Genomic DNA, 22,507 nt, shown 5'->3' with positions numbered 1-22,507 from the left:
CAAAGAATTTTTGCCATATGCAACACCTCCAGGAGTGAATCTGAGCTGATGGTTCTAGTATAGAATTACGTCAATCAGGGGTGAGTATGGAGACTAAGTTGTTCAGGAATTCTGGTGGAACGTCACCATATTCTGCTGATTTCCTCCATTTCCGGCCCCATAATAAGACACACTAGAATATCACTCCACACTCATGGTGAGGATAAGGGGTTATGCAGCCCACAAGACTGAGAAATGCGGTGTGTGGAGTGATCTACTAGGTCAGAATACAAAGTTATGATTTCTCAATGGCAAGTTCGAATGCAGAGATAAGTCAGTGGGTGTTTTTAGTTTGGTAAATTTTACGCCAGCCTGTGGTAGGTTCATACGCTTGCTGTAGACATTCATGAGTGGAATACTTTTTTTCACCTTCAAGGTATCGTCAGTAGCAAATGAGATTCTCATGGCATCTGGTTCACAGCGTGCATCAATCAGCTTTGTGAAGTTGTGTGCAAGGGCAGTACTTTTCCTCGTTTGACTATGTGGCAGAAAGGAGAGGAGAAGATTGGCATTTTTCACGAAAGCTCAGATGCCGCAAGGATGAATCAGTTCTAAGAGTGGGGAGAAGTCAGAAGTGTTTAGCATCCTGGGTGTCATGTGGGGGATAGGGGATGATAATGGAGACAACCATGGTAAGAAAACTTAAGAAACATTAAAAGGGAAAAGACAGTACTGTCCAAATAAGGGTCCATCTCGAGATGGTGGCTGTCAGAGTCCTACCTGGCTTTGGAATCACCAACATTTCACTGTCTAGAGGGTGACCTCAGTCCCCATTTTTTACAATGCGTAGAAGGGAGGGCTAATTGAGTTGGCAAGTGCAATCAAGTCTCACGAGAGGCAGTTATAACACTGCACACAAACAAACATTCAGGAAACAAATAAAAAGGCTGTTCTTTCCACAGAAAAGAAAATGCCCCCACTCTCCTGTAACCATCACTACATTCCATTCATGAGAGAGCTAACCATTCAGGCACATCAAGTTGATTCAACAAATATTAAATGATGCAAATAAAAATGCAGTGACACCAATGGTAATGTTAAAACTAACGTTGAGAAAATATTCTTGCCACTTTTGTGGTCTCAGGTCTAATGTCAATTGCAACAGAGTTGGACAGGAAAATTTCAAGTGTGATGCAGAACATCCCTGTTTGACCAGGGTAACCTTTTATAGTCCACCAATTGCTTTAGTATACAATCATATTAGTTAGCAGCATGAGTAAGCCATTCTGCCCTTTAGCTTTTCCTGCCAGTCAACAAGATCATAGCTATTTTAATTGTGGCCTCAATTCCACATTCCCATCTGTCTCAATAACCTCCAACTTCCTTGCTATCAAGAATCTACCTATCTCCACCTTGTTATCTAAAAATCTACCTTTCGTTGCTTTATTCCATACATATTCAATAACCCCACTTCAAATGCATTCTGGGGAAAAAGCGTTCCAAACATTTCACGACCAACAGAGAGGAAATTCCTCCTAGTCACCATCCTAACCTGGAGACATGTGATTTTTAAAGTGCCTCCATTTCATTCTAGTTTCTCCCACAAGAGAAGACATCTTTTCAGTATCCATCCTGTCAAATCCCCTCAGAATTTTACATATTTACAAAATTACTTCTCAATTTTTCTCATTTCCAATGTATACAGGACAAGCATATCCAAGTTTTCTTCATGAGCTTGCAGGTGATCAGTGAAGTGAACCTTCTCTGAACTGCTTCTAACTTCTTCTGGAGACCCAAATTGTTCACAGTAAACTAGATGTGGCCTTGCCTTTGCTCTAAATACTGTAGCAAAACATCCCTACTTTCATATTGCAACCTCTTTCAATGAATGAGTAGCACGTTGACAACATTCCCTGCCAACAGACAGAGAAATAGCATCAACAAACGACTTATTTCAGATTACAAACAAATCAAGTTCAGAATCAAACTAAACACAATCAAGAGTAAACAGCAATCTAATCAGATTGCAATACATTACTCAATTACAAGTGCTGCTGAAAATAACTTTTGTAACTTTCTTAGAACTAGGAAGTTATAATGCTGTTTACTGATGATCTAAAACACACAAGGACTGCATGTAAGTGAGATCAAGCAAACTGCATACAAAGGAATCAAGATTAATAATCAATGTTAATAAGTGGTTGATGTGGAGAAAATGCAAAATGATGAGAATAAGAAATGTACAAACCATTGGTTATGAAGAAAAATAGTAGACAGTAGGAAATAACAAAGGAGAAGAATCCAATGATACTGATGGATAACTTGCCAAAAGCAAAAATGTTGTACAGATGGGAAACAGGATCTTAGAATAAATAGCTGAAGGATAAAAAGACTGGTTGCAAAATCAGGCACAAAATCCAATATACCCAGAAGCTGATTGCAGTACAATAAATGAAAATTGCACAATGGGAAAATTCCGGCTTTGAGAAAGATACAGAAATAGTTAATAAAATTGGTACTACAGGTTAAATATCTGAGCTGAGAGGAAAGACAAAGCAACTCAGTGTTGACACCAAAGATAGCTGAAACAAGACGTTATTTAAAATTTCCAAAATTTGAAAATGCCTAAATAAAAATGAATCCTGATAATCTGCTTAACATAACCACAAATCAAGAATTTCAAAATCATCATGAGCTTCAGTTGAGAAAAAAGAAATGAACATTAGGGATGTTTATTGAGCGATAAATATTGGCCAGGATCCAAGGAGAACACCCCACTTTTCTTCAAGTAAAGCCTTAGCCTTAGTACATTTCACATCATCTGCTAATTCCAGCATTCATAAATGATTTTACAGAATCACATTAAGGCGGCCATGGAGTTCTCCAGTGCCCTGCGCAAAATTACTTCCTTCAGTAATGCATTAAAGTAGAGATTAACTAATCATTCATCTAACTAATTGCTCCTGGGACTTTGTTATGCAGAAATGGTTGTCATATTTACAAGGTTAGAAGCACCACATGTTAAAAAGTAATAAATTGAGTGTGTAGCACTTTGAAACATCACAAGGACATGGGCATTATATCATTGATGCTTCTTTATTTCTCCATTATCATTTCAGTCTACAGTAGGCCACTGGGAGCACCACAGAGAAAGAAACTTTCATTACTACTTGCCAACATCCTTCCATTTCTCCCAGAATGAAATATTCTAAGCAAACCACAAATTATTTTCAAGCAAGGTCACACATTTGAATCAGTTGTTTCCAAAATACTTCTTGTTACACAACCAATATAAAACATTTAAATAAGTTCAATTTTCTAATTATGCCAATCATTAACTCAATAAGAGGTCAGTGATAAGTCAATTGTGTGACATCAACATTTTAACTATCTATGAGTGTGCTTCAGTTCACAGCTAATTATACCAGAATCTCAGTTCCTCCAGTAAATACTGTGACTAATGTTACGAGAAAATATAAAGAGCAAATCATTGTGGAACTTCTCTACAATTACAGTTAAGATTAAATAGCTCTGAAAAACCTGGCCTTTTTGCAAGTTATGGTGGCAGGAGCAAACAGGAATAAAGAAAAGCTAGTGTTCAATAAGACCATATTTTTCAAATGAATGTCAACCATATTTACCTTCATACCAATATTGTCTAATTCCCGCTGAAATATACTTAGCTGCTTCTTGAACTTTCATCAACATTCAATCATTCTTCAATTGCCTTCTATGCTCATTTATTATACAAGCTTGTAGCCTCATGTTCATGTCCCCATATTATTTGGGTATTTCAAAGACAGCAGGGGAGCTAATGGGCATAGGAACATGAGTAAACCATTCAATCCTTTCAGCCTACTCCACTTTTAAGATCATGGGTGATCATCTATCTCAATGCCAATTTCTGCGCAATCTCCATATCCCTCAATGTCAGTATCAAGAATTCTATCTATTTCTACCTTGAACGTGCTCAATGACCAAGTTTCCACAGCTTTGTGGGGTAAGAAATTCCAAAGATACGCCACCCTAACTGAAGAAATTCCTTCCCATCTCAGTCCTAAATAAAAAACCAAAAAAAACTGAGGCTGCTGGAAATCAGAAACAAAATCATAAATTGCTGAAAGACTCATTGGGCCAGGCAGCATCTGTGGAGAGAAAGCAGAGTGAACGTTTTGATCCAGTGACCCTTCTTCAGTCCTAAATGATTTGACCCCTATTCTGAGACTGTGTTCCCTGGTTCTAGACACTTCCAGCCTGGGAAAACCTCCTTTCTGCATCCACCTTATATAGATCATCAAGAATTTAAAATGCTTCAATGAGATCAATTCACATCCTTCTAAACTTCAAAGAATACAGTCTCCTCGCTCTCTGCTCAAAAAGACAATCCTGTCATACCAGGCATTATCTGGTTGATAAGCGAATGACTGCATCCAATGGCCTCATGCTCCAAGTATAGTGTCACCAAATTTCTATAGATTTGAAGCAATACATTAATCCTGGACTCAAATCATTGTGCAATAAAGGCCAACATAACATGCCTTCTGAATCGCTTGCTGCTCCTAGATATTAGGTTTCAATGAACAAGGGCTCCCAGGTTCCATTAAATATCAATACTCTCCAGTGTTACCACTTTAAGAAAATACTCTGCACTTCCATTTCACTTACCTAAATGGATAATCTCACATTTATCTACATTGTAGGTCATCTATGTTCTTCCTCACTTACTCACCCCGTCCAAATTCCCATGAAGCCTTTGTACCATCCTCACAACACATACTAATGCCTTTTTTTTGTCATTTGCAAACTTGGAAATATTACATTTGGTTGCTATTTCCAAACCAGTGATATAAATTGTGGGTCCAGCTGGGGTCCAGTCACCGATCCAAATGTTTTCCCCCGTTAGTCATAGCTTGTCAACTTGAGTGGCTTATTTATTCCCACTTTGGTTAATGGACAGAAAACAATCTTGAATCTTTGTCAGCACTTTACTCAGTATCTCATGTGTTCTAATAATAGAAGATAGCAAGAACTGCAGATGCTGGAGTCAGAGTCAATATAGTGCGGTGCTGGAGGAACGTAGCTGGTCAGGCAGCAGAGAAGAGAGTCAATGTTTCATCAGGGTCCGGGCCCAAAACATCAACTTTCCTGCTCCTCTGATGCTGCATGACCTGCTGTGTTCCTCCAGCTCTAATACTGTTGATTAACTTCCTATTTGGAATCTTAACCAAATACATCACTCCGCTGGTTCTCCCAAAAAAAAAACTTGTCAAACATGATTTTTACTTCATAAATCCATGTCGACTCCACCCAGACAGATCATTATTTTCTAAGTGTCCAATTATCACACCCTTCACAATAGACTCTAGTACTATCCCTACTTCTGACTAACAGGTCAGGCTATCAGGTCTATATCACTCTACTTTCTCTCTCCCTCCTTTCTTAAATACGGGGTTGCATTTGTAACTTTTCAATCTGCACGCCTCATTGGAAAATGAATAGAATTTTGAGAGATGAACACCACTATCTATTTGGCCACTTCTTTTAGTATTCTGGGATGTAGATCATTGGGTCCTGGGGAATTTGTCAGCTTTCAGTCCCAATATTTTGCCAAAACTACTTTATGAAACCAGTACTAATTTCTTTCAGCTCCTCACTGTCACAAATCCTTCAGATCTCCATTATTTCTGAGAGCTTTCATCAATAAAAAGATGAAGACAAAATAAATTATCTCCTTTGTCCTGACCAATATTTATCACTCAACATTACGTATCAGATTATCTTGGCATTACCACATTAATGTTTCTGGGGTTTGTGGCGTGCAATCTAATTGCTGTATTTTCTAATTACAGCTGTGAGTACACTTCCAAAATTATTTGGCTATAAAAGCACTTTTCCATATCATGTGGTCATGGCTGCAAATCGTTCTCTCAAAACATCTTTCTTAAAGACTGAAGTTAAACTACACTGATGCCTGTCTTCCATAGAATAAATAAGCAAAATTACTCAAAATTCCACTTCTTCTGAGCCACTTGCATAGTATTGGCAAGTACTTGGTTAATAATCTATCCCTCTAATAAGATAACACCATATCTTATTTGCCTATTAAATTATAGCAGTAAGCCAACACCTTCATAAGTTAATCCATGTTATCCCATGGCAATCATTCCTGTTCAATCTGCTACATGACATATCAATAATCATTCTCAATTTAAAACTACCATAAAACATTAATCCCACAGGACTGAAGCTGTTTTTGCAGTATCAGCTACAGGGTCCAAACACTTCAACCATCTTGTTAATAATAAGTCAATCATATACTCAAGACAATGTTTTACATTTGGTGCTTCCTCAGCTTAGCTATTAGTCATTAACTGAATACAGAAAATTGTTTGAAGACCAAACTATGACAATCAACAGCCCTTCTTATGTCTCTACCTTAAACCCTATATTAAGTCACATAAACCATACCTTGTTTAATATCAATAACTAATTTTAATAGAAAATTATTTTTATTTGGCACTTACAAGTTAACCGGCATTTAAATATGTTTCGCTTACCAGTTATTTTGTCATGGTTCTAAAGAACTCAGACTAATAAGGTAACATTTTGACCTTTAACGTAAACACCTTTGAGGTACTTCAGACATGAGATATCCATGACATGAGACTGCTGGAAAATGTAGTAGTAATCAGTTTTGAAGAGACTTTGGAAGATCAGATAAGAATTAGAATGACAGAGGGTTAGTCGTCAAACAATTTCGCAATGTGGTAGCCAGAGGATGAATGATAAAGGAGGGTGTAAAAGAGAGCAAAGATGTAAGAGTACAAGGGCTTAAGCTGTATTAAATAAAAGTTGAAGTGTGATGTGAAAAAGGGGAAAAGATATAGCTTATCAACGAAGACAAGGATTTTGAAATTAATGCATTGACAGATGAACAGTAAATGAAGTTTGCCGAGCCCTGGAGGCTAAAGGGAAGTGGGCATTAGTAAGGATAGGAAGCAGATAATGGAGATGTGGGAAAAGTTTTGATTTCTGATAGGCAAAACTCCTGATGGTCAACAGTATTCCTATCGTTGAATGCCTCACCAACATACGTGGGCCAACCACTTTAATACTGTGGCCACATAAGCACATTAGAGCAAAAGATTCTGAGGCAAGTATCTTATCTCCCGACTCCTCAGAACATGTCCAACACCAACCGAGTACAAGTGAGTGAATGAATGCATATCGAACAAAGCACCCTGTTTGATTGGCACCCTGTCTGCTATCTAATACATTCACCAACAGCACGGTCTGGCTGCACAGTGAACATCTGCAAGACATATTGCAACAACATGCCATGGTTCCTTTGATGACACCATCCAAATATACAAATTCTATCAACTAAAAGAACCAGGTAAGTGGGTGAACCACAGCACCAAAACCATCTCTAATATCCCCCCCCCGCCAAGTCATAGACTTTTCAGACTTTCAACTTTATGACAGATCCTTGAACTTCACTGTGTCAAATCCCAGAATTCCCTCCAAAGGAATACCATAAATGCATTGCACACACATTGCAGTAGTTGAGAAAGACAACTCACCACCCAGTTGACGTAGCAAATTAGGGTGGTCAATAAATGCTGGCCTTACCACAATGCCCACATCCTATAAACAAAGTTTATACAAGCCACCAAGGAAGCTGTATGATTAATCAAGTTTAAAAATATGAAGAAATTGATAAGGACTTTTGGAAGAGTGGAGATGATGTAAGGTAAAGTTGGATAATATACAACAGTTTGAAATAAGCTATCTATCTATCTTTTTGGCAGCTAAGATGGGAGGTTTGAAATGCAATTCAGAATCAAACAGAACACCGAAGAAATCTACCTGTGGACTCAAGCTACATGAGCAACTGGAAAAAAAATGGAATTAGGGAGCCAGAGGAACTACACAATGACAATTGTCAAATGTTGGATTGTTACTCAGCTAAAGGAAATTCCTGTTCGTTCACAACAAAATCAGCTATGTAAATGAACAATAAAGTGGTGGGCTGCAAATCAAATTTAGCAGTAGTGGGTTCTCCTCAGCAATTGAAAACTAATGTAACCAAAGAACGGCAGTTGTTAGTTGAGGGTAACCTCAGAGACATAAAGATGCTGCCTTTCAAAGACAGGAGGCAGAGTCCAACAAGAAATGTAGTTCACTTGTTTGAAAAATAAGCTTCTATTTCAGCACTCAAAATTCAAATTCTACACCAAAAGCATGGTTGATTAGAACACACCTCAAGTTCTTTGATCTTTTCATCTGCTATTTTCTGTTTTTCAAGGAGCTGATTGTGAATTACAACTTTTGGCTGAAGAATAAACCTAAAAAAAATAAAACATAATGTTTTAATTTACAATAAGGATAGATTTAAATGTCTGAGCTGAACATAAACTAAACATTACACTTCAAGGCTCCCTGACCCCCACCAGTCTTAGTTGAAATATGGCAAATTTCCATAATGGGAGTACAATCAAATGTAACTTTGTCAAACATATCAGAGTGCCTGAGTGCATGCATGTGTTTTCTTCAAATTGCCACATTACATCAAAGTCTCTAAAATAGATGAAAGAATGTAACTTTTGCATCAAAACTAAACTATAGGGTAACTTGAACAAAGAATCAAAAAATGATCAACATTGCTTTGGTCAGATCTGCAGGAGATTATACGTGGCATATACACAAAGGTCTGCCACTGTTTAACAATGCACCTGATCTTTTAATTCTTTGTGGGCTTTTATTAAACTCTGCAGGATATGGGAAGTACTGTCTGGAATTCAGCTTGCAACTGGACAAACTGATTAACATTGTAGACAGAGACATATTAGCTCAAGTCACTTCTAAGATATGTATGTACAGAATTCACGCCTCAGCAAAAGTATAATGCCATGGAGATTCTTTCCCCAATACTCCACAACAAACCCTTTGAAAGTTGATTGTTGATTTCTTTTCATATCTTCACTCAAATGCAGGGTTCTTGGTCTTTGTTTTAACTGAATGGAAAAATTTTCCAAAAGCATGTAGACCAAAAAAAAATCAAAAAAATTGAAAGACCAAATGTACAAGAAGGGAGATAAAAAATCAAAATCAAACTTTAGATTTACATCATATTCCAATCACCTTTTTAAAAGTATGTAATAATTACTTATAATTTTGATGCCAAATTATATTGCCAAACACTTTACAGGCAAGGAAATTTATTTTGCCAAATATTCTAAAGGGAAAAAGGGCATTCGCTATAACAAGGAATTTCAATTTAATCTAACAAAATACCACACAATATTCTGAAAAATACAAAACAAAGCATATTGATTTAGTTTGCGGTACAATATCAAAAGAAATATATGTTTCACATTTTATTACACACATAATCCTCTCTAAAGAATCCCACCTCAATTGTGCCCCTAATTTTCTTATTTGTACTCAAAAAGTGAGAACTGGTTTAAATGAGTTCCCACAGTCCTATTGTCTAGTTCCATTATCTCTCAAGTGCAATTCTTCAGTTGCAGACAATAAATAAAAATGTCTATTTCACCTTGTGAGGCACCAAAAGCAAATATGATTTTGTTTTAAACTCACGAGAGAGAGAGAGAGAGAGAGAGAGAGAGAGAGAGAGAGAGAGAGATTTGTATGAAACCTTGTCTGACCTTTCCTGTCCCTAACTCAATGCTAAAACCAGCCAACCTGGATGAGATATTTCAGCATAACTCAGTGATTGAACCTGGAATATCATGGCTCTGTATGGCTCAGCAGAATTAGAAAATACTGTACACCCCGCAAAGTCACACAGACACATATCACATATGACAAGACCATATGCAGACCTTATGCAAGCTGGTTTTGCAGTTGACGCTGAAAAAAATATGACATTCTAATTTAGGTTTGGACACAGCACAAAAATGTTACTGCAGCTGTTGGGTGTCCTCCAAAAATATAATAAAAGAAAAGCAAAATGTTTACATTTTCCAAGTTTTATTTCAATAAAGCACAATGGATGGTGTTAAAATTTATGCTTAAAATATAATAAATTATTCATTCGTAGCATGCAAAAAAGTTACTTCAAATAGAAAGGAGGTAGCATAAAAGGATTGTATTACAAGTACAAAAATTTCACTGAGTATCGTTATAACAAAATATGATCATCACGCAAGAGGAGTCAAGTGATTCAGAATCTACTGGCACTTTTCCAGAAATAAGTGTACTATTATTTTTGAGTAATATTTATTTCGCACCCATTGTAACATACTGACTTCAGGAATTATTTTTCAACCCGAGATCCAATTTGTTTTGCTACAGTATGAAAGATACATAGCCAAGAATGCTTCTGTGTGAACAAAAATAGGATTTGTTTTTGTTTACCAACCACCTCTATCCATTTTTCACATTCTCAAAGGACATTAATACATTATGGATTGTATGTCTTTCATAGTGCAGCCACATCCAAAGAGGTTACATCACTATTTCTGTGCTCTCCATAATTAATTTTATGTCTCCATCACTGTGTACAGTTGTGGGCACCATATTATGGGAAAGACACAAATGCAGTAGAGAGAGCACAGAAGCGATTTACAAGGATGTTTCCAGGACTGAGAAACTTGAGTTATGAGAATAGATATAACAGTTTGAGATTTCTATCCCAAGGAGAATAAACGATTGATAGGAAATCTCATGGCGGTTTTCAAAATCACGAGCGGGCTAGATAGCATTGATAGGGAGAAGCTATTCCCGATCATAAAAGGAACAACAGATCCAGGGCACAGATTTAAAAGTCATGTGCAAACGAATAAAGTAAAAGGTGATGAGAGGAAGAAAAACATTTTTATGCAGAACACCTGCTGCATTTCTGAAGAAAGGCCTCGACCCGAAACGTCAGCTTTCCTGCTCGGCTTGCTGTGTTCATCCAGCTCTGCACTTTGTTATCTCAGATTCTCCAGCATCGGCAGTTCCTACTATCTCTGCGGCACGTAACTGACAGTTTCCTAGCTATCTTCAGTTCCGAGGAACGGTCACCAGACCCAAGACATTAATTCAGATTTCTCTTCATAGACGCTGCCAGACCTGTCGAGCTTTTCCAGAAACATCTGTTTTTGCTTCCAATTTATAGCATCCACAGTTCTTTCTATTTTTAATCTAATTTTCATTCACCTCCTCAAAGCTGCTAGACCCTGACTCTTCCATTACCTACAAAAAAAATACTGACAATTCCAAATGCTATCAGACTTTGGACACCAAGTTATCAAAGAAAAACTTTCCCAACCCTGCTGGACCCCAGCACTCTTGTACCCATACTTCCCTTCACTTCAATTCCATCTGTAGACAAATTAAAGATCATCAACCTAAAGAGTAGTTCAGTTTCTCACTTTGAATATTTGCAGCACTTTCTGTCTTTCACTTTGTCGCAATATACAGCCCTGGAGTGCCCCACAACATCCCATTTGCCCAGTGAGAAAAGCCCATTTCTGAAGAAGGGTCTAGGCCCGAATGTCAGCCTTCCTGCTCCTCTGATGCTGCTTGGCCTACTGTGTTCATCCAGCTCTACACCTTGTTATCTCAGATTCTCCAGCATCTGCAGTTCCTACTATCTTTTAATAATCACTGCTGTCTATCTTCAAATCATCAAGTTATCATTATTCCTTTAATCCCACATGTTTCTCCTTTCCAAATCAGTTTTGGTTATCAAAATGTCTTTTAAAAAGTCTACAAAATCTATAGCAGCAAAATTATCTTCAACAAGCCATTGTGTAATGCAGAAAATTTAATTGGAATAATTAGTCCTGTTGGGGGCTGTTAGCATTTGAAGAAAAATCTGACCTCCTAGTTAGTTAACTGATAGACCTGTGCCACATGAGATTACATTTTTTAACAAATCAAAAGCTACGTGCATACAAAATTAGCCATGGAAGCACTATTCATTTAACATTGTAAAGAAAAAAAAATGTGATAATCTCAGTCCTACTTCTTACTACCCCCAAGATTTGCCTTCTCTTATGAAACCTTGAAGGTTCGTTCACGTCTTTAGAAAGCAATCCAAAAGGTATGCCAGAGCCATCTGAAAGTCACTTAAATGATCCTCAGTGCACCAGTTATAATCCAACATAATATTTTATGAAGATCCTTCCACTTTTTTTTGGCTTAGTAATCCTCCAACATTTATTTAATATCTCATGGCAAGGAAAGCTTTAACTTTTTGTTCAGGTTATCAGCACATAACCAACTACCTTCTTGCAGCTTCCAAGCTACCTCTGCTGACTGATTTCTGCCCCAGGGATCAGTAAGAGCCACTATAAATTTCTCAGAATAGCTGTAAACTAGGACAAATTTTCCAACTGCTTTATCATCATGGCATTCAAACTGCAACTGCACACCATCTGTATTGCACAAGGTAAATGAGAACGTTCGCATTTTCTCTACTTAAGTGCAGATCTGACCAACATTCATTTCCTTCAGTTCTCCCCAATGAACTGCAGACCAAATCTGAACTGTTACTTCTATCAATAAATACACATTGATAAATGAAACAAAATAACCTTATATCAACAGCCCATTTCCATGACAATGTGACACGTTTCGGGATGGATTAAAAAACATTAAAACAAGTTTACCTTCAACTCAACTCTCAGTTATGATAATCCAGAAAAATAATTTATATTGCTAATGGCAGTCTAGGATACTTTCTGCAGACTCTCAGGCTCCGTTACAAAACAGTGATTGAGAAGAGGTTAATCTCCATCAACTCTGACCTTGCAGGGCATACCCAAGTAATCTTTAAGTGTAATACACTCAGACTTGATTCAGTTGCATTTACATCAGAATTACTATACTAGCTTCTTGAGCAGATATCCAAATTTTCCACAGTTAAAACTTTAATTTCAAAGAGTTATATTACGAAACAAATGAATTATGAATCAGATTTTTGCTACACGATTTGTCTTTTAAAAACTGACTCATTAATCTATTTTTCTCCAAACTTTAACTCCTTTTCCCAGCCAGTCAGACTGAAACACACAGCGTGGCTGCTCTGCATTGTCTGATGTTTAGCTGGGTATCAAATAATATCCCAAGCTCAATCTACACCACCTAAATCTATTTATGAAAACTGTTACTCCCCTATTACTGAGAGCTTTATCCGTACTTTGAATAATTGGTTCAGATATGAGAAATGACGTTCCAAAGGTCGGCGCAACATCGTGGGCTGAAGGGCCTGTTCTGTGCTGTACTGTTCTATGTTCTATGTTCTAATTTTCAAACTCCCACACATAGTTGTTCTGTACTCACCCATCATTAAGCTGCAACAGTTCCTGTTCCACAACAAATTAATTCAAACCAAATTTCTTCATGACCTTCCCGCACTCCATCTGTACAATGCTTTGTAAATATCAGAGCACCTTCCACAGCATCCTTCAGTCAGTTTAATTTATCCTTCTGCCTTCGCCTCAATAACTGAAATCCTCGGTGGCACTGGGCCAGTCTCCCCTCCAACCTTCTCTTTATGTACAACTTTCTCTGGCACTTTAAAAAAAATCCTCATACTCTGTTTTAGCAAATATTTAACATTTCCTCCCTCGATGTCTCTCACTCCTTTCTCTGCCTAATTCAACATGTGAATTTTTTTACGGCACTTTTTGCTATACAAGAGGTTTGGTATGAAACCAGCTTTTGTGGGACTCAGTTTTTTTCAAAAAACGAGAACACTGAGGATGCTGTAAATTAGGAACAGAAACAGAAGTTGCTGGAAAAGCTCAGCAGGTCTGGCAGCATCTGTGAAGAAAATAAAAATCAGAGTTAACATTTTGGGTCCAGTGACCCTTTCTCAGAACCATTTGATTTGTCCTGCAGTGTATGCACAAGACATAGTTGGGCAGGTGTCACTGGAACAGTTTGACCAGGGGTGTCACAGGTCTTGGAGCACACTCGGCAGAATGTTGTCAAGGGCCATAGATTTTGCAGTACCCAATGCCTCCAACCATTTCTGGATATCACATTCAGTGAATCAAATCGGCTGAAGACTGGCATCTGTGATACAAGGAACTATGGTATATCTGGCACACAAACAAAGTTTTTGAATCAACACAATACCCCAAACTGTTGCTGCAATTATGCGCACGTTTACAAAAACAAAATTATACTGTTGCTAATGGAATATCGGATTTTAAAGTGTGATTTGCTGCTCTTATGGTCAGAGAGTTAGATTTTTACACAGTATGAAGATTGATATTTACTGTATCGATAAGCTTGTTGGCAGAGCTTTCTGCCTTGGCATCTCTGCCAGCTGCCCCAGACTCCTTTGTGCTGATCAACAGCAGCGGCTTCCCCATTTTCGAATGTGGAGATCCACCACTGGGGTCAGGTAACACACTATTAATTTTCCAAGCTGGCTTCTGGAGGAGCAAAGTCTCCCAGAGCTCATACGAGTGGCCCAGGTCAGTAGGATGAAGTTGTTAACCAAATGTTCCTTCAGACCCTGTAACTCTAACTGCAGCTGGACTCCTCTATTCTTGGGAAACCACAAGACATTTCATTTCACCAGGTAAGTGCCATTGATGGCCTCCTCCTCTCACAAAGTGCATTGCTCTAACTAGAGATCAAGTTCTCCAATGCATGCTAGAAAGTTCAAAGAGCAAGCAAAGAAGCACTGGCAATCTAAAGGCTATACTCTAAAACAAACCCACCAGCTTGTCCTGACCAGGCCACAAGTGCTTGTATGTGAGGAAAAATGAAGAGGAAGAACAAACATTCACCAGTAATAATATTGATTTTATTTTTAATTCATGCTCAATTGTTTTAAAATTAGAAAATGATTAAATGTTAAGGTATTAGACCTTAAAACTGCTATTAAGCAATTTCTTCCATGAACCCTACTGGGAATTCTTATTTTACACAGTTGCAACTTTCAAAATGTGGAAAGGAAAAAAGAACAAAAAGTGGCAAATATTCTTTTAGAATTTTGGAAAACTGAATATAAAATCTGTTGCACTATCAGTACCGTGCTCCAAATCCACACTTTGGCAATCTTTTGGAAACCAGCAATCACCAAATCTTCATGCTCTGCATATCCACAAAGGAAAATGTTATGTAGCCCATACACCAGTCCCCATAGCAAAAGGAGAAAAAAAGAATCTGACATTGAAGGGATGAAGTTTAGCAAAGCCAGGAAATTGAGGTAATCACTTGCTCATGTTCTTAGTTGGAAAAGGGTGCAAGCAAAGGGAACCAAAAAAGTAATAACATAAAATCAATGTTAAAGAAAAGCAGCATTTTGGAGTTCAACTATATTTGATGAACAGAGTTTAGGTTTTACTTTCTAAGTTACAAGCAATTAGTCTTTTGAGAAAAAAAATAGGAAAATAAAGAAAAATTTTCATCATGCTGTGTTATGTGTTTACTGGCACAAGGGCAAAATCAACACGAGTAGCAGACTGAGAGTAACTTATTTGCCTGTTTGCTTGTTCACAGCATGAGTGGATTGGAGAGAGGGAAGGTGAAGAGAAGAAATTTCATACAATTTAAAAATGAGAGAAAATAAAAGTACCCAAGTTGACTAAAAAATAAAAACTAAGATTTCCCTCGCCATATGTGGTGAACTATTTTTACATTAATGATGTAATAATGAGAATTCATCTTTTATCTGCAAAAGAACGAAGGAACAAATTTAGCTTACTAACCACCAGCTGAACAAGATAAAAACAATTTTTCAGAGGTTTCTCAGTAGCACCAACAAATCGTTGGCAGGTTTAGTAAATATACTGTGTCTAAAATGATAGAAACCACTTTCAAAAAAAAATAAAAGGCGTGGTCAATATAGCAATGTAAATGATAACACATTTTTCTAACTTGTCAACTTTCAGCTTCAATCTAAAAGGGAACAGACCAACTATTTTCAGTTATGGACTAATCCGATAGTGCTTCCAAAGTATCTTAAAGCTGCACAACTCCCATTTATATATTAATGCCAAGAAATATCGATACTGACTTAATGAGATATAACACAACAAACAATAGATATACAAGAACACAGAAGTCACCATATTTACCTAAGTACTAATGAAGTTATACCTGTTTTGGTAATAAGGAGAAACCTGGATTCCACTGTTGTAGTTTGAGCTGTGAACACTCTTTACTCAATGCAAAAGGCTACTTTCAAAAGGTGATCTGGACCCCATGCAACAGAAAATGAGCCTTGTGTGTGTACCAACCACAAAACTTTCCACACAGCTAGCATTCTAGCCCTTAAGGGCTCAATATACTGCAAGTAATATATATGCACAGTGAATACACAGTCAATTGTTTCTCCAAGAAACAAGAAAACACCACACAGGAAAACCAAATTTATACTGCAGGTAAAATCAATAGATAAAATTAGCAATAACTCTGATTGGTAACTTAGATGTTTTCTAAATGTCAAAGTGCCAATGAGTAACAATGAGATTCTTATTCTTTTAACTGACATTTCACATAAGTGCATGCCTTCACATTCAGAGTTCTTGCTGTCACAGTGACCTGGAAACATGCACCAAATGAAACACTGGTCAACAACTTCCTATATTTACTGTAGCTGAAAGAGGCCTCAAAAGGCAACTTCACAAAACAAAGACGTACATACTGAGCATAAACTATTAAATGGATAGCGGTTCATGGAGGAACTGCATACTTAATTGATTCCCAGACAATTTACAGGAGACATTTTTCAAAACAACCGGTTCAGTGATGTAATTATACACTTCTGGAGCATGTGGGACTTGAATCCAGGCCTCCTGATTCAGGTGTAGGGATACTACCACTGCATCACAATTTATAAACAAGTCATGTAAACAGAATATTGTGGTGCACCTATAGAAACAGGAAAGTAGGTATTCAGAGTTTGTAACAAAACTAAAGCAGAATTTACTCCATCCACAGATGCTGCCCAATCTGCTGACTGAATCCAAACTGGTATTCAGATTATCAGCACCTGAGGTATCCTGATTTTTGAATTACAGACTAGCTGTGACAAAAACATTTTACACTAGGCTAATTTGAAAAATCAGAACACCTAGTTTGTGCTTTCAACAGGTTAATTTTTGATGGCAAAATTAATAACAATGATGTCTCTAATCTGTTATAATAATACCTAGCAGACTGAAACATACAAAATGAAACCTACTAAAGGAACTACTGTTATTTCAGAATAGGCAATAGTTTGGACAAAGTCACACTCAATGTCTTTGAATTAAGGATGCAATCTTCTTTCTCTCCTAGGATTTGTGAAGATGGTTATAGAACCACACCATTTTATCATCTCAGAATAGCTCAATCAACACAGACCAGTCATCAAACCTGGGATCTTTTGGCCTGTGTGACTTAGTAAGAATCTCATAAATTGTTTATCTATTAGGCTATTTTTGAGCTTTCTATTCCCCAGTACTTTAATGAGTTAAATTGAAAGCTTCCTTTTACAACTTCAGTAGAATTTTACATGCACCACTCATGTTGATACGTGAATTCCAGTTCTGGATATTTAAATATCCAGAAGACTAGATGGTCCTATTGGGCTTTCAATTTACAAAACTACACTAAAATCAAAAGGAAATTGCTTGCTCAATCAGATCAGTGCAGTAAGTGACAAAAATGTTTCACAATGAATACAACTATAACTATTATTAAAAATGAAGCCACTGAAAAAAGTTGCCTTATTTTGTTGGTCATATAATTTAGAGGTCAACATGCATTTTATTTGACTCAGGACATATGCATTTCACTGTTTATGGTACATTTATGAACTGAAAAGTGAATGCTAATTTTCCATAAAATATTGTAATTGCTTCTGTAATTGATACTATCACTCAATAAATCACTTTTCAAATCCTGTCCATCTTTTGCTTTCTCCCCCTCCAACTCTTGAACATAGCCATGGTATGTTCATACAGATTAGTGCAAGGAAGCATCATTTTCTTAGTATAGTTAAAATGATGTAATCATCTCTCTGAATAGAATATTCCTAATTGGAGTTGAGCCAAGGAAGAAGACAAGTACATCAACTTCATATTATGTTTCGTAACATTTGTTGAAACCCTATATCCCTCTGCATGTTCTGCTGCTTTCATTAACTCCCTATTTTGAAGTTTTTTTTTCCTCCTCACACTTTTAATACCCATTTCTATTAATGAGGAGAGTGTTTCTCTGGAGATAATTCAACGAATTCAATAGTGACAAAACAATAAGGATGGATGACACTTATGCACACTATTCTGCTACCAGTTTCTTCCTTCCATAAACTAACTGAACATTCAACAAAATATTGCTCCTTAAAAAAGAAATGTGCCTCAACATGATGTAACAACTATAAATCTGTAACACATGCAACCATGGTAAAGATCAGCCACAAAGAGAGATTTGTAGTTATTTAGCACTTTCCATAACCATGCGTCTCAAAGTGCTTTTCAATCATTTAAGTACTTTTTGAAGTGCAATGAAGAAAGCTGCTTTCTAGAAGGTGTATAAATCATTCAAAAGGGCAAAATAATGAGAGTCAAATACACAAGCATCCAAGCGGTATGGCTTTGTTATGTTACTTTATTTTTCATGCACAATTCCAAATTATGCCATTCGTAATTCAATTTAATGTTCACAAACATACAATCACACTACAAAGTAAAATATACACAAGCTAGCCTTCACATATCAAATTAGAATAAAATTAATAAATATTTATAAATGTCAAGAAACGTTTTCACTTATGTTAATTTTCGTAAGACATAGGACAGGGTCTAGCAGTGTATCCTCCTTATAATCACACGGGACTAAACAAACAGCTAATAGCTTAAATCTGTTACAAAAGTTGGCTTTTCCTGAGAATACATTTCCTTATTCATCTCAAGTTGAGTCGCCACTCTTTATGGAGACAAAATGTCACATCCTTAGTTCTAACATGCTCATTCTTTAAACAGGAACTAAAACAAATGGGAGGAAGCCTCAGATTATATTTAGTTGAACATCGACAATATTTTGCATTCCCACTGTTTGTGTGCTAAATATATGCAAATTATCAATATGGGATGCAATGACTTGATAATGTTGGAAAAGGAAGACAATAATTATGCTGCTTTGATCCTTTTTAATTCCTTAGTTGAGTTTAAAGCCTGGAACTGGCACCCATTTCCTCAAGCTGATAAAACACTTAAAAAAAACTCACTTGACCAGGTGAGATATACACAAATGAGACGAAATCGGTATCAAATCAAGAATTTGTAATGATGTTTTAGCATTTCAACCAACATCTTTTTTTTAAAGCTGGAAACCTAAGTGCTTTTTTTTGTCTTAAATCAAGATCAGGGCTAATAACGATAGGTGCTAGGGAGAATGTAAGTGTTGTAATTCCAGTGTCAGCATCAAACATTCAACCAGCCAAGATACAGCATAGTTACATACAGAAACACCTCTATAATCTCTAAAAACGGCATCATCTCCAAACCCAATGAAACAATGAAACATTCTGTCTTTCTATGCTATTTTGCCAAATCTCATAAACAACATCATTTTCACCGCGCATCAAATTGAGCTATTTTTGTCATTTGGTCCTGATACTCACACAGTATTAAAACTACCCAAACGCTCATTTCCTTTAGCCTGTTACTGATATCAGATAGCAGAAACATTCAGATCCTCAGCCTCAATATGAGCCCAAATCCTATGTTTCATTTGCAAAATGCCCGATTGAGATAGATTTTTGAGAGTAGATATGTACAGCTTTTCCAGATATCTTTAGAGGGAAATTGTTTTTGGGAATGTGGACATTGCTGGCTGACAAACATTTATTCACTGCTCCTAGCTGCCTTGGAGAAGGTGCTGGTGAGTTGCCTGCTTGAACTGCTGCATCTCAGCTGCTCTCAGTCTGCAAGCTGTTTGTCTACTAGAGTCTTGTGGCATCAGGTAAAACATTAGCAAGGAAACTCCCTGCTTGGCTGATGCATAAATGCTTCTCCATATTGAACAACACGAAGGGTGGCAAGGGCACAGAATAAAATCTCTGGGTGGAGGACTTCAATGTTGGTCACCAAGAATGGTTCGGCAGCAACTCTACTGGCTGAAATTGTCAAGTCTTAAAAAGGTCACAGCTACTAGGTATGGTCTTCAGGTGGTGAGGGAACCAAAGGAAAAATATATTTGACCACATCCTCACCAATTTGTATGTAACACATGCATTGTCCATTACAGTACTGGTGAGAGTTGCCACCAAATAGCGCTGGTGAAGACAATGTCCCAGCTTCACATTGAGAAAACCCTCCATCACATTATGTGGCACTATCAATGCTAAATGGGATAGACTTGAGAGATCTAGCAACTTAAGACGGAGCATCCAAAAGGCACTGTGGGCCATCATTAGCAGAACTGCACTCCAACACAATCTGCCACCTCTTGGCCCAACATATCCCTCACTTTACCATTAAGCCAAGGAATTCAGCCTACTTCAATGAAGAATGCAGGAGGGTATACCAGGAGCATCACTATGCAAATGAGGCGTCAACCTGATGGACAATTTGCATGACAAAACAGCAGAAGCAACAAGTAACACACACAACTAAGCAATTCCACAACCATCAGGTCAGATCTAAGGTCTGTAGTCCTGCCACATCTATTTTGTGAATGATAGTGAACAATTCAACAACCTTAAAGGTTTTAAGAAGATTTATAACTCGGGTTGTGGGTGAGGTTATTGGCTTGCTACCTGAGTCAGTGTGTTTGATTGTTCACGGTTTGTCACCCTGCTAGGTAACATCTGTGCTTCTGGTGAAGCGCTGGTAAGCCGTCCTACTTGTTATTTATACGCCCAGGTTTGCTGGGGTGGTTGGCATCACTTCCAGTTCTGTTTTTCAGTGGTTTGTATATCAGGTCCAGTTCAATGTGTTTGATGATGGAGTTCCAATTGGAATGCCAGGCCTCCAGGAATTCCCTTGCACATCTGTTTGGCTTGTGCTATTATGGACGCATCGTCCCAGTCAAATTCGTGTCCATCTCTTTTTCTGTGTGTATTGAGACTAGTGAGAATCAGTCGTGTTTCTTGGTGGCTAGATGGTGTTCATTTATCCTTATTGTCAGTTTTCTTCTAATTCAGCCTATGTATTGTTTCTCACAATCCTTGCATTGTATTTTGTATATTACATTAGCTATATTGGAATTGCTTAGTTGTGTGGGCATGGGATCCTTTACATTCGTCAGTAAGCGTAATGTAAAAGATGCCATGTCCACCGACTAAAACCAACATTAGTGAACTAGACAGGTTTTTCCTGACAATCGACAACAATTCACGGTCACCATTAGACTCTTAATTCCAAATGAATTCAAAATTCCACCAACTGCCATGGCAGGGTTCGAACCCAGGTCCCCAAGACATTATCTGGGTCTCTGGATTAACAGTCCAGTGATAATACCATCAGGTCATCACCTCCCCAGTGTTACGTAGCAGGGTGACAAAAGGTCTGCAATCAAATACACCAGCTCAGCGAGCAAGCCTACCACCTCAATTAAACAACTTACTGGAGGAGGAAGATCCACAAATAGCCCTTTTTCCAGTAATTAGAGAGCCCAGTAGATCAATGCAAAAAATTAAGCTGAAGCATTTGCAACAAGAATCAGCTAAAAATGACAAAGTGGATCTTTACCATTTTGAAAGGTCCCAAATGTCAGTATTCCAGTAATAAAACCGAATAGCTGTGGTCCAGAGCTTGCTCTGCCTCCAGCTGAGCTGTTGCAGTACAGCTATAACACTGGCATTTACCAGAGTCAAATATGGAAAATTACACAGGTGTATGCTGTACGCAAAATTAATACTGGCCAATTACTGCCTCAGTCTACCTTTGATCATCAGTAAAGTGGCAGAAGGTATCAGCAATAGTGCTATCAAGCAGCACTTGCTTAACAATAACCTGTTCACCTGACACAGAGTGGGTTCTGCCATTACTAGACAGTTCCTAACCTCATGACAGCCTTGGTTCAAACACGGATAAAAGAGCTGAATTCCACAGAGGAGGTGAAAGTGACTACCAATGACATCAAGACCACATTTGTTCACATGTGGCATCAAGGAACACTACAAAAGTTAGAGTCAATGAGAATCAGGGGAAAACTCCGAGATGGAGTCATACCAGACAAAAGGTAAAATGGTTGCGTTTGTTGGAGATCAATTATCTTAGTTCCAGGATATCTCTGCAGTAGTTCACTGATGATTCCACAACACTCTGCATCATTTAAGAATCCTCAGATACTGAAGCAGTCCATAACTAAATGTAGATCAATCCACACAGTATACAGTTTTGGGCTGAAAAGTGGGAAGGGACATTCACACCACACAACTGCCAGACAATGACTATTTCCAACAAGACAGAACCTAACCATGGTCCCTTGACATTCATTGGCATAACCATCACTAATTTCATATAACATCCGAGGGGTTATCCTGGACCAGAAACTGATCTAGACTGGCCATAAAAATAACATAACATGCAGAGTAAGTCAGAAACCAGGAAACCTT

General features: G+C 37.6%; 1 protein-coding gene across 1 annotated transcript in view; it reads right to left on the bottom strand.

Annotated features, from left to right (window-relative positions):
• pfdn1 (prefoldin subunit 1) overlaps positions 1 to 22,507 on the bottom strand; it is a 91,225-nt gene that overhangs the window by 61,885 nt on the left and 6,833 nt on the right. Inside the window, exon 3 of the mRNA XM_048543809.2 lies at positions 8,243 to 8,327. Coding sequence (XP_048399766.1) covers positions 8,243 to 8,327 — 85 coding nt within the window. The remainder of the gene's footprint in view (positions 1 to 8,242; positions 8,328 to 22,507) is intronic.

Source organism: Stegostoma tigrinum, chromosome 13 (genome assembly GCF_030684315.1).
Source record: "Stegostoma tigrinum isolate sSteTig4 chromosome 13, sSteTig4.hap1, whole genome shotgun sequence".
NCBI lineage: Eukaryota > Metazoa > Chordata > Chondrichthyes > Orectolobiformes > Stegostomatidae > Stegostoma > Stegostoma tigrinum.
The sequence above is the reverse complement of the archived record's forward strand: the minus strand, read 5'-3'. Positions and strand labels throughout refer to the sequence as shown.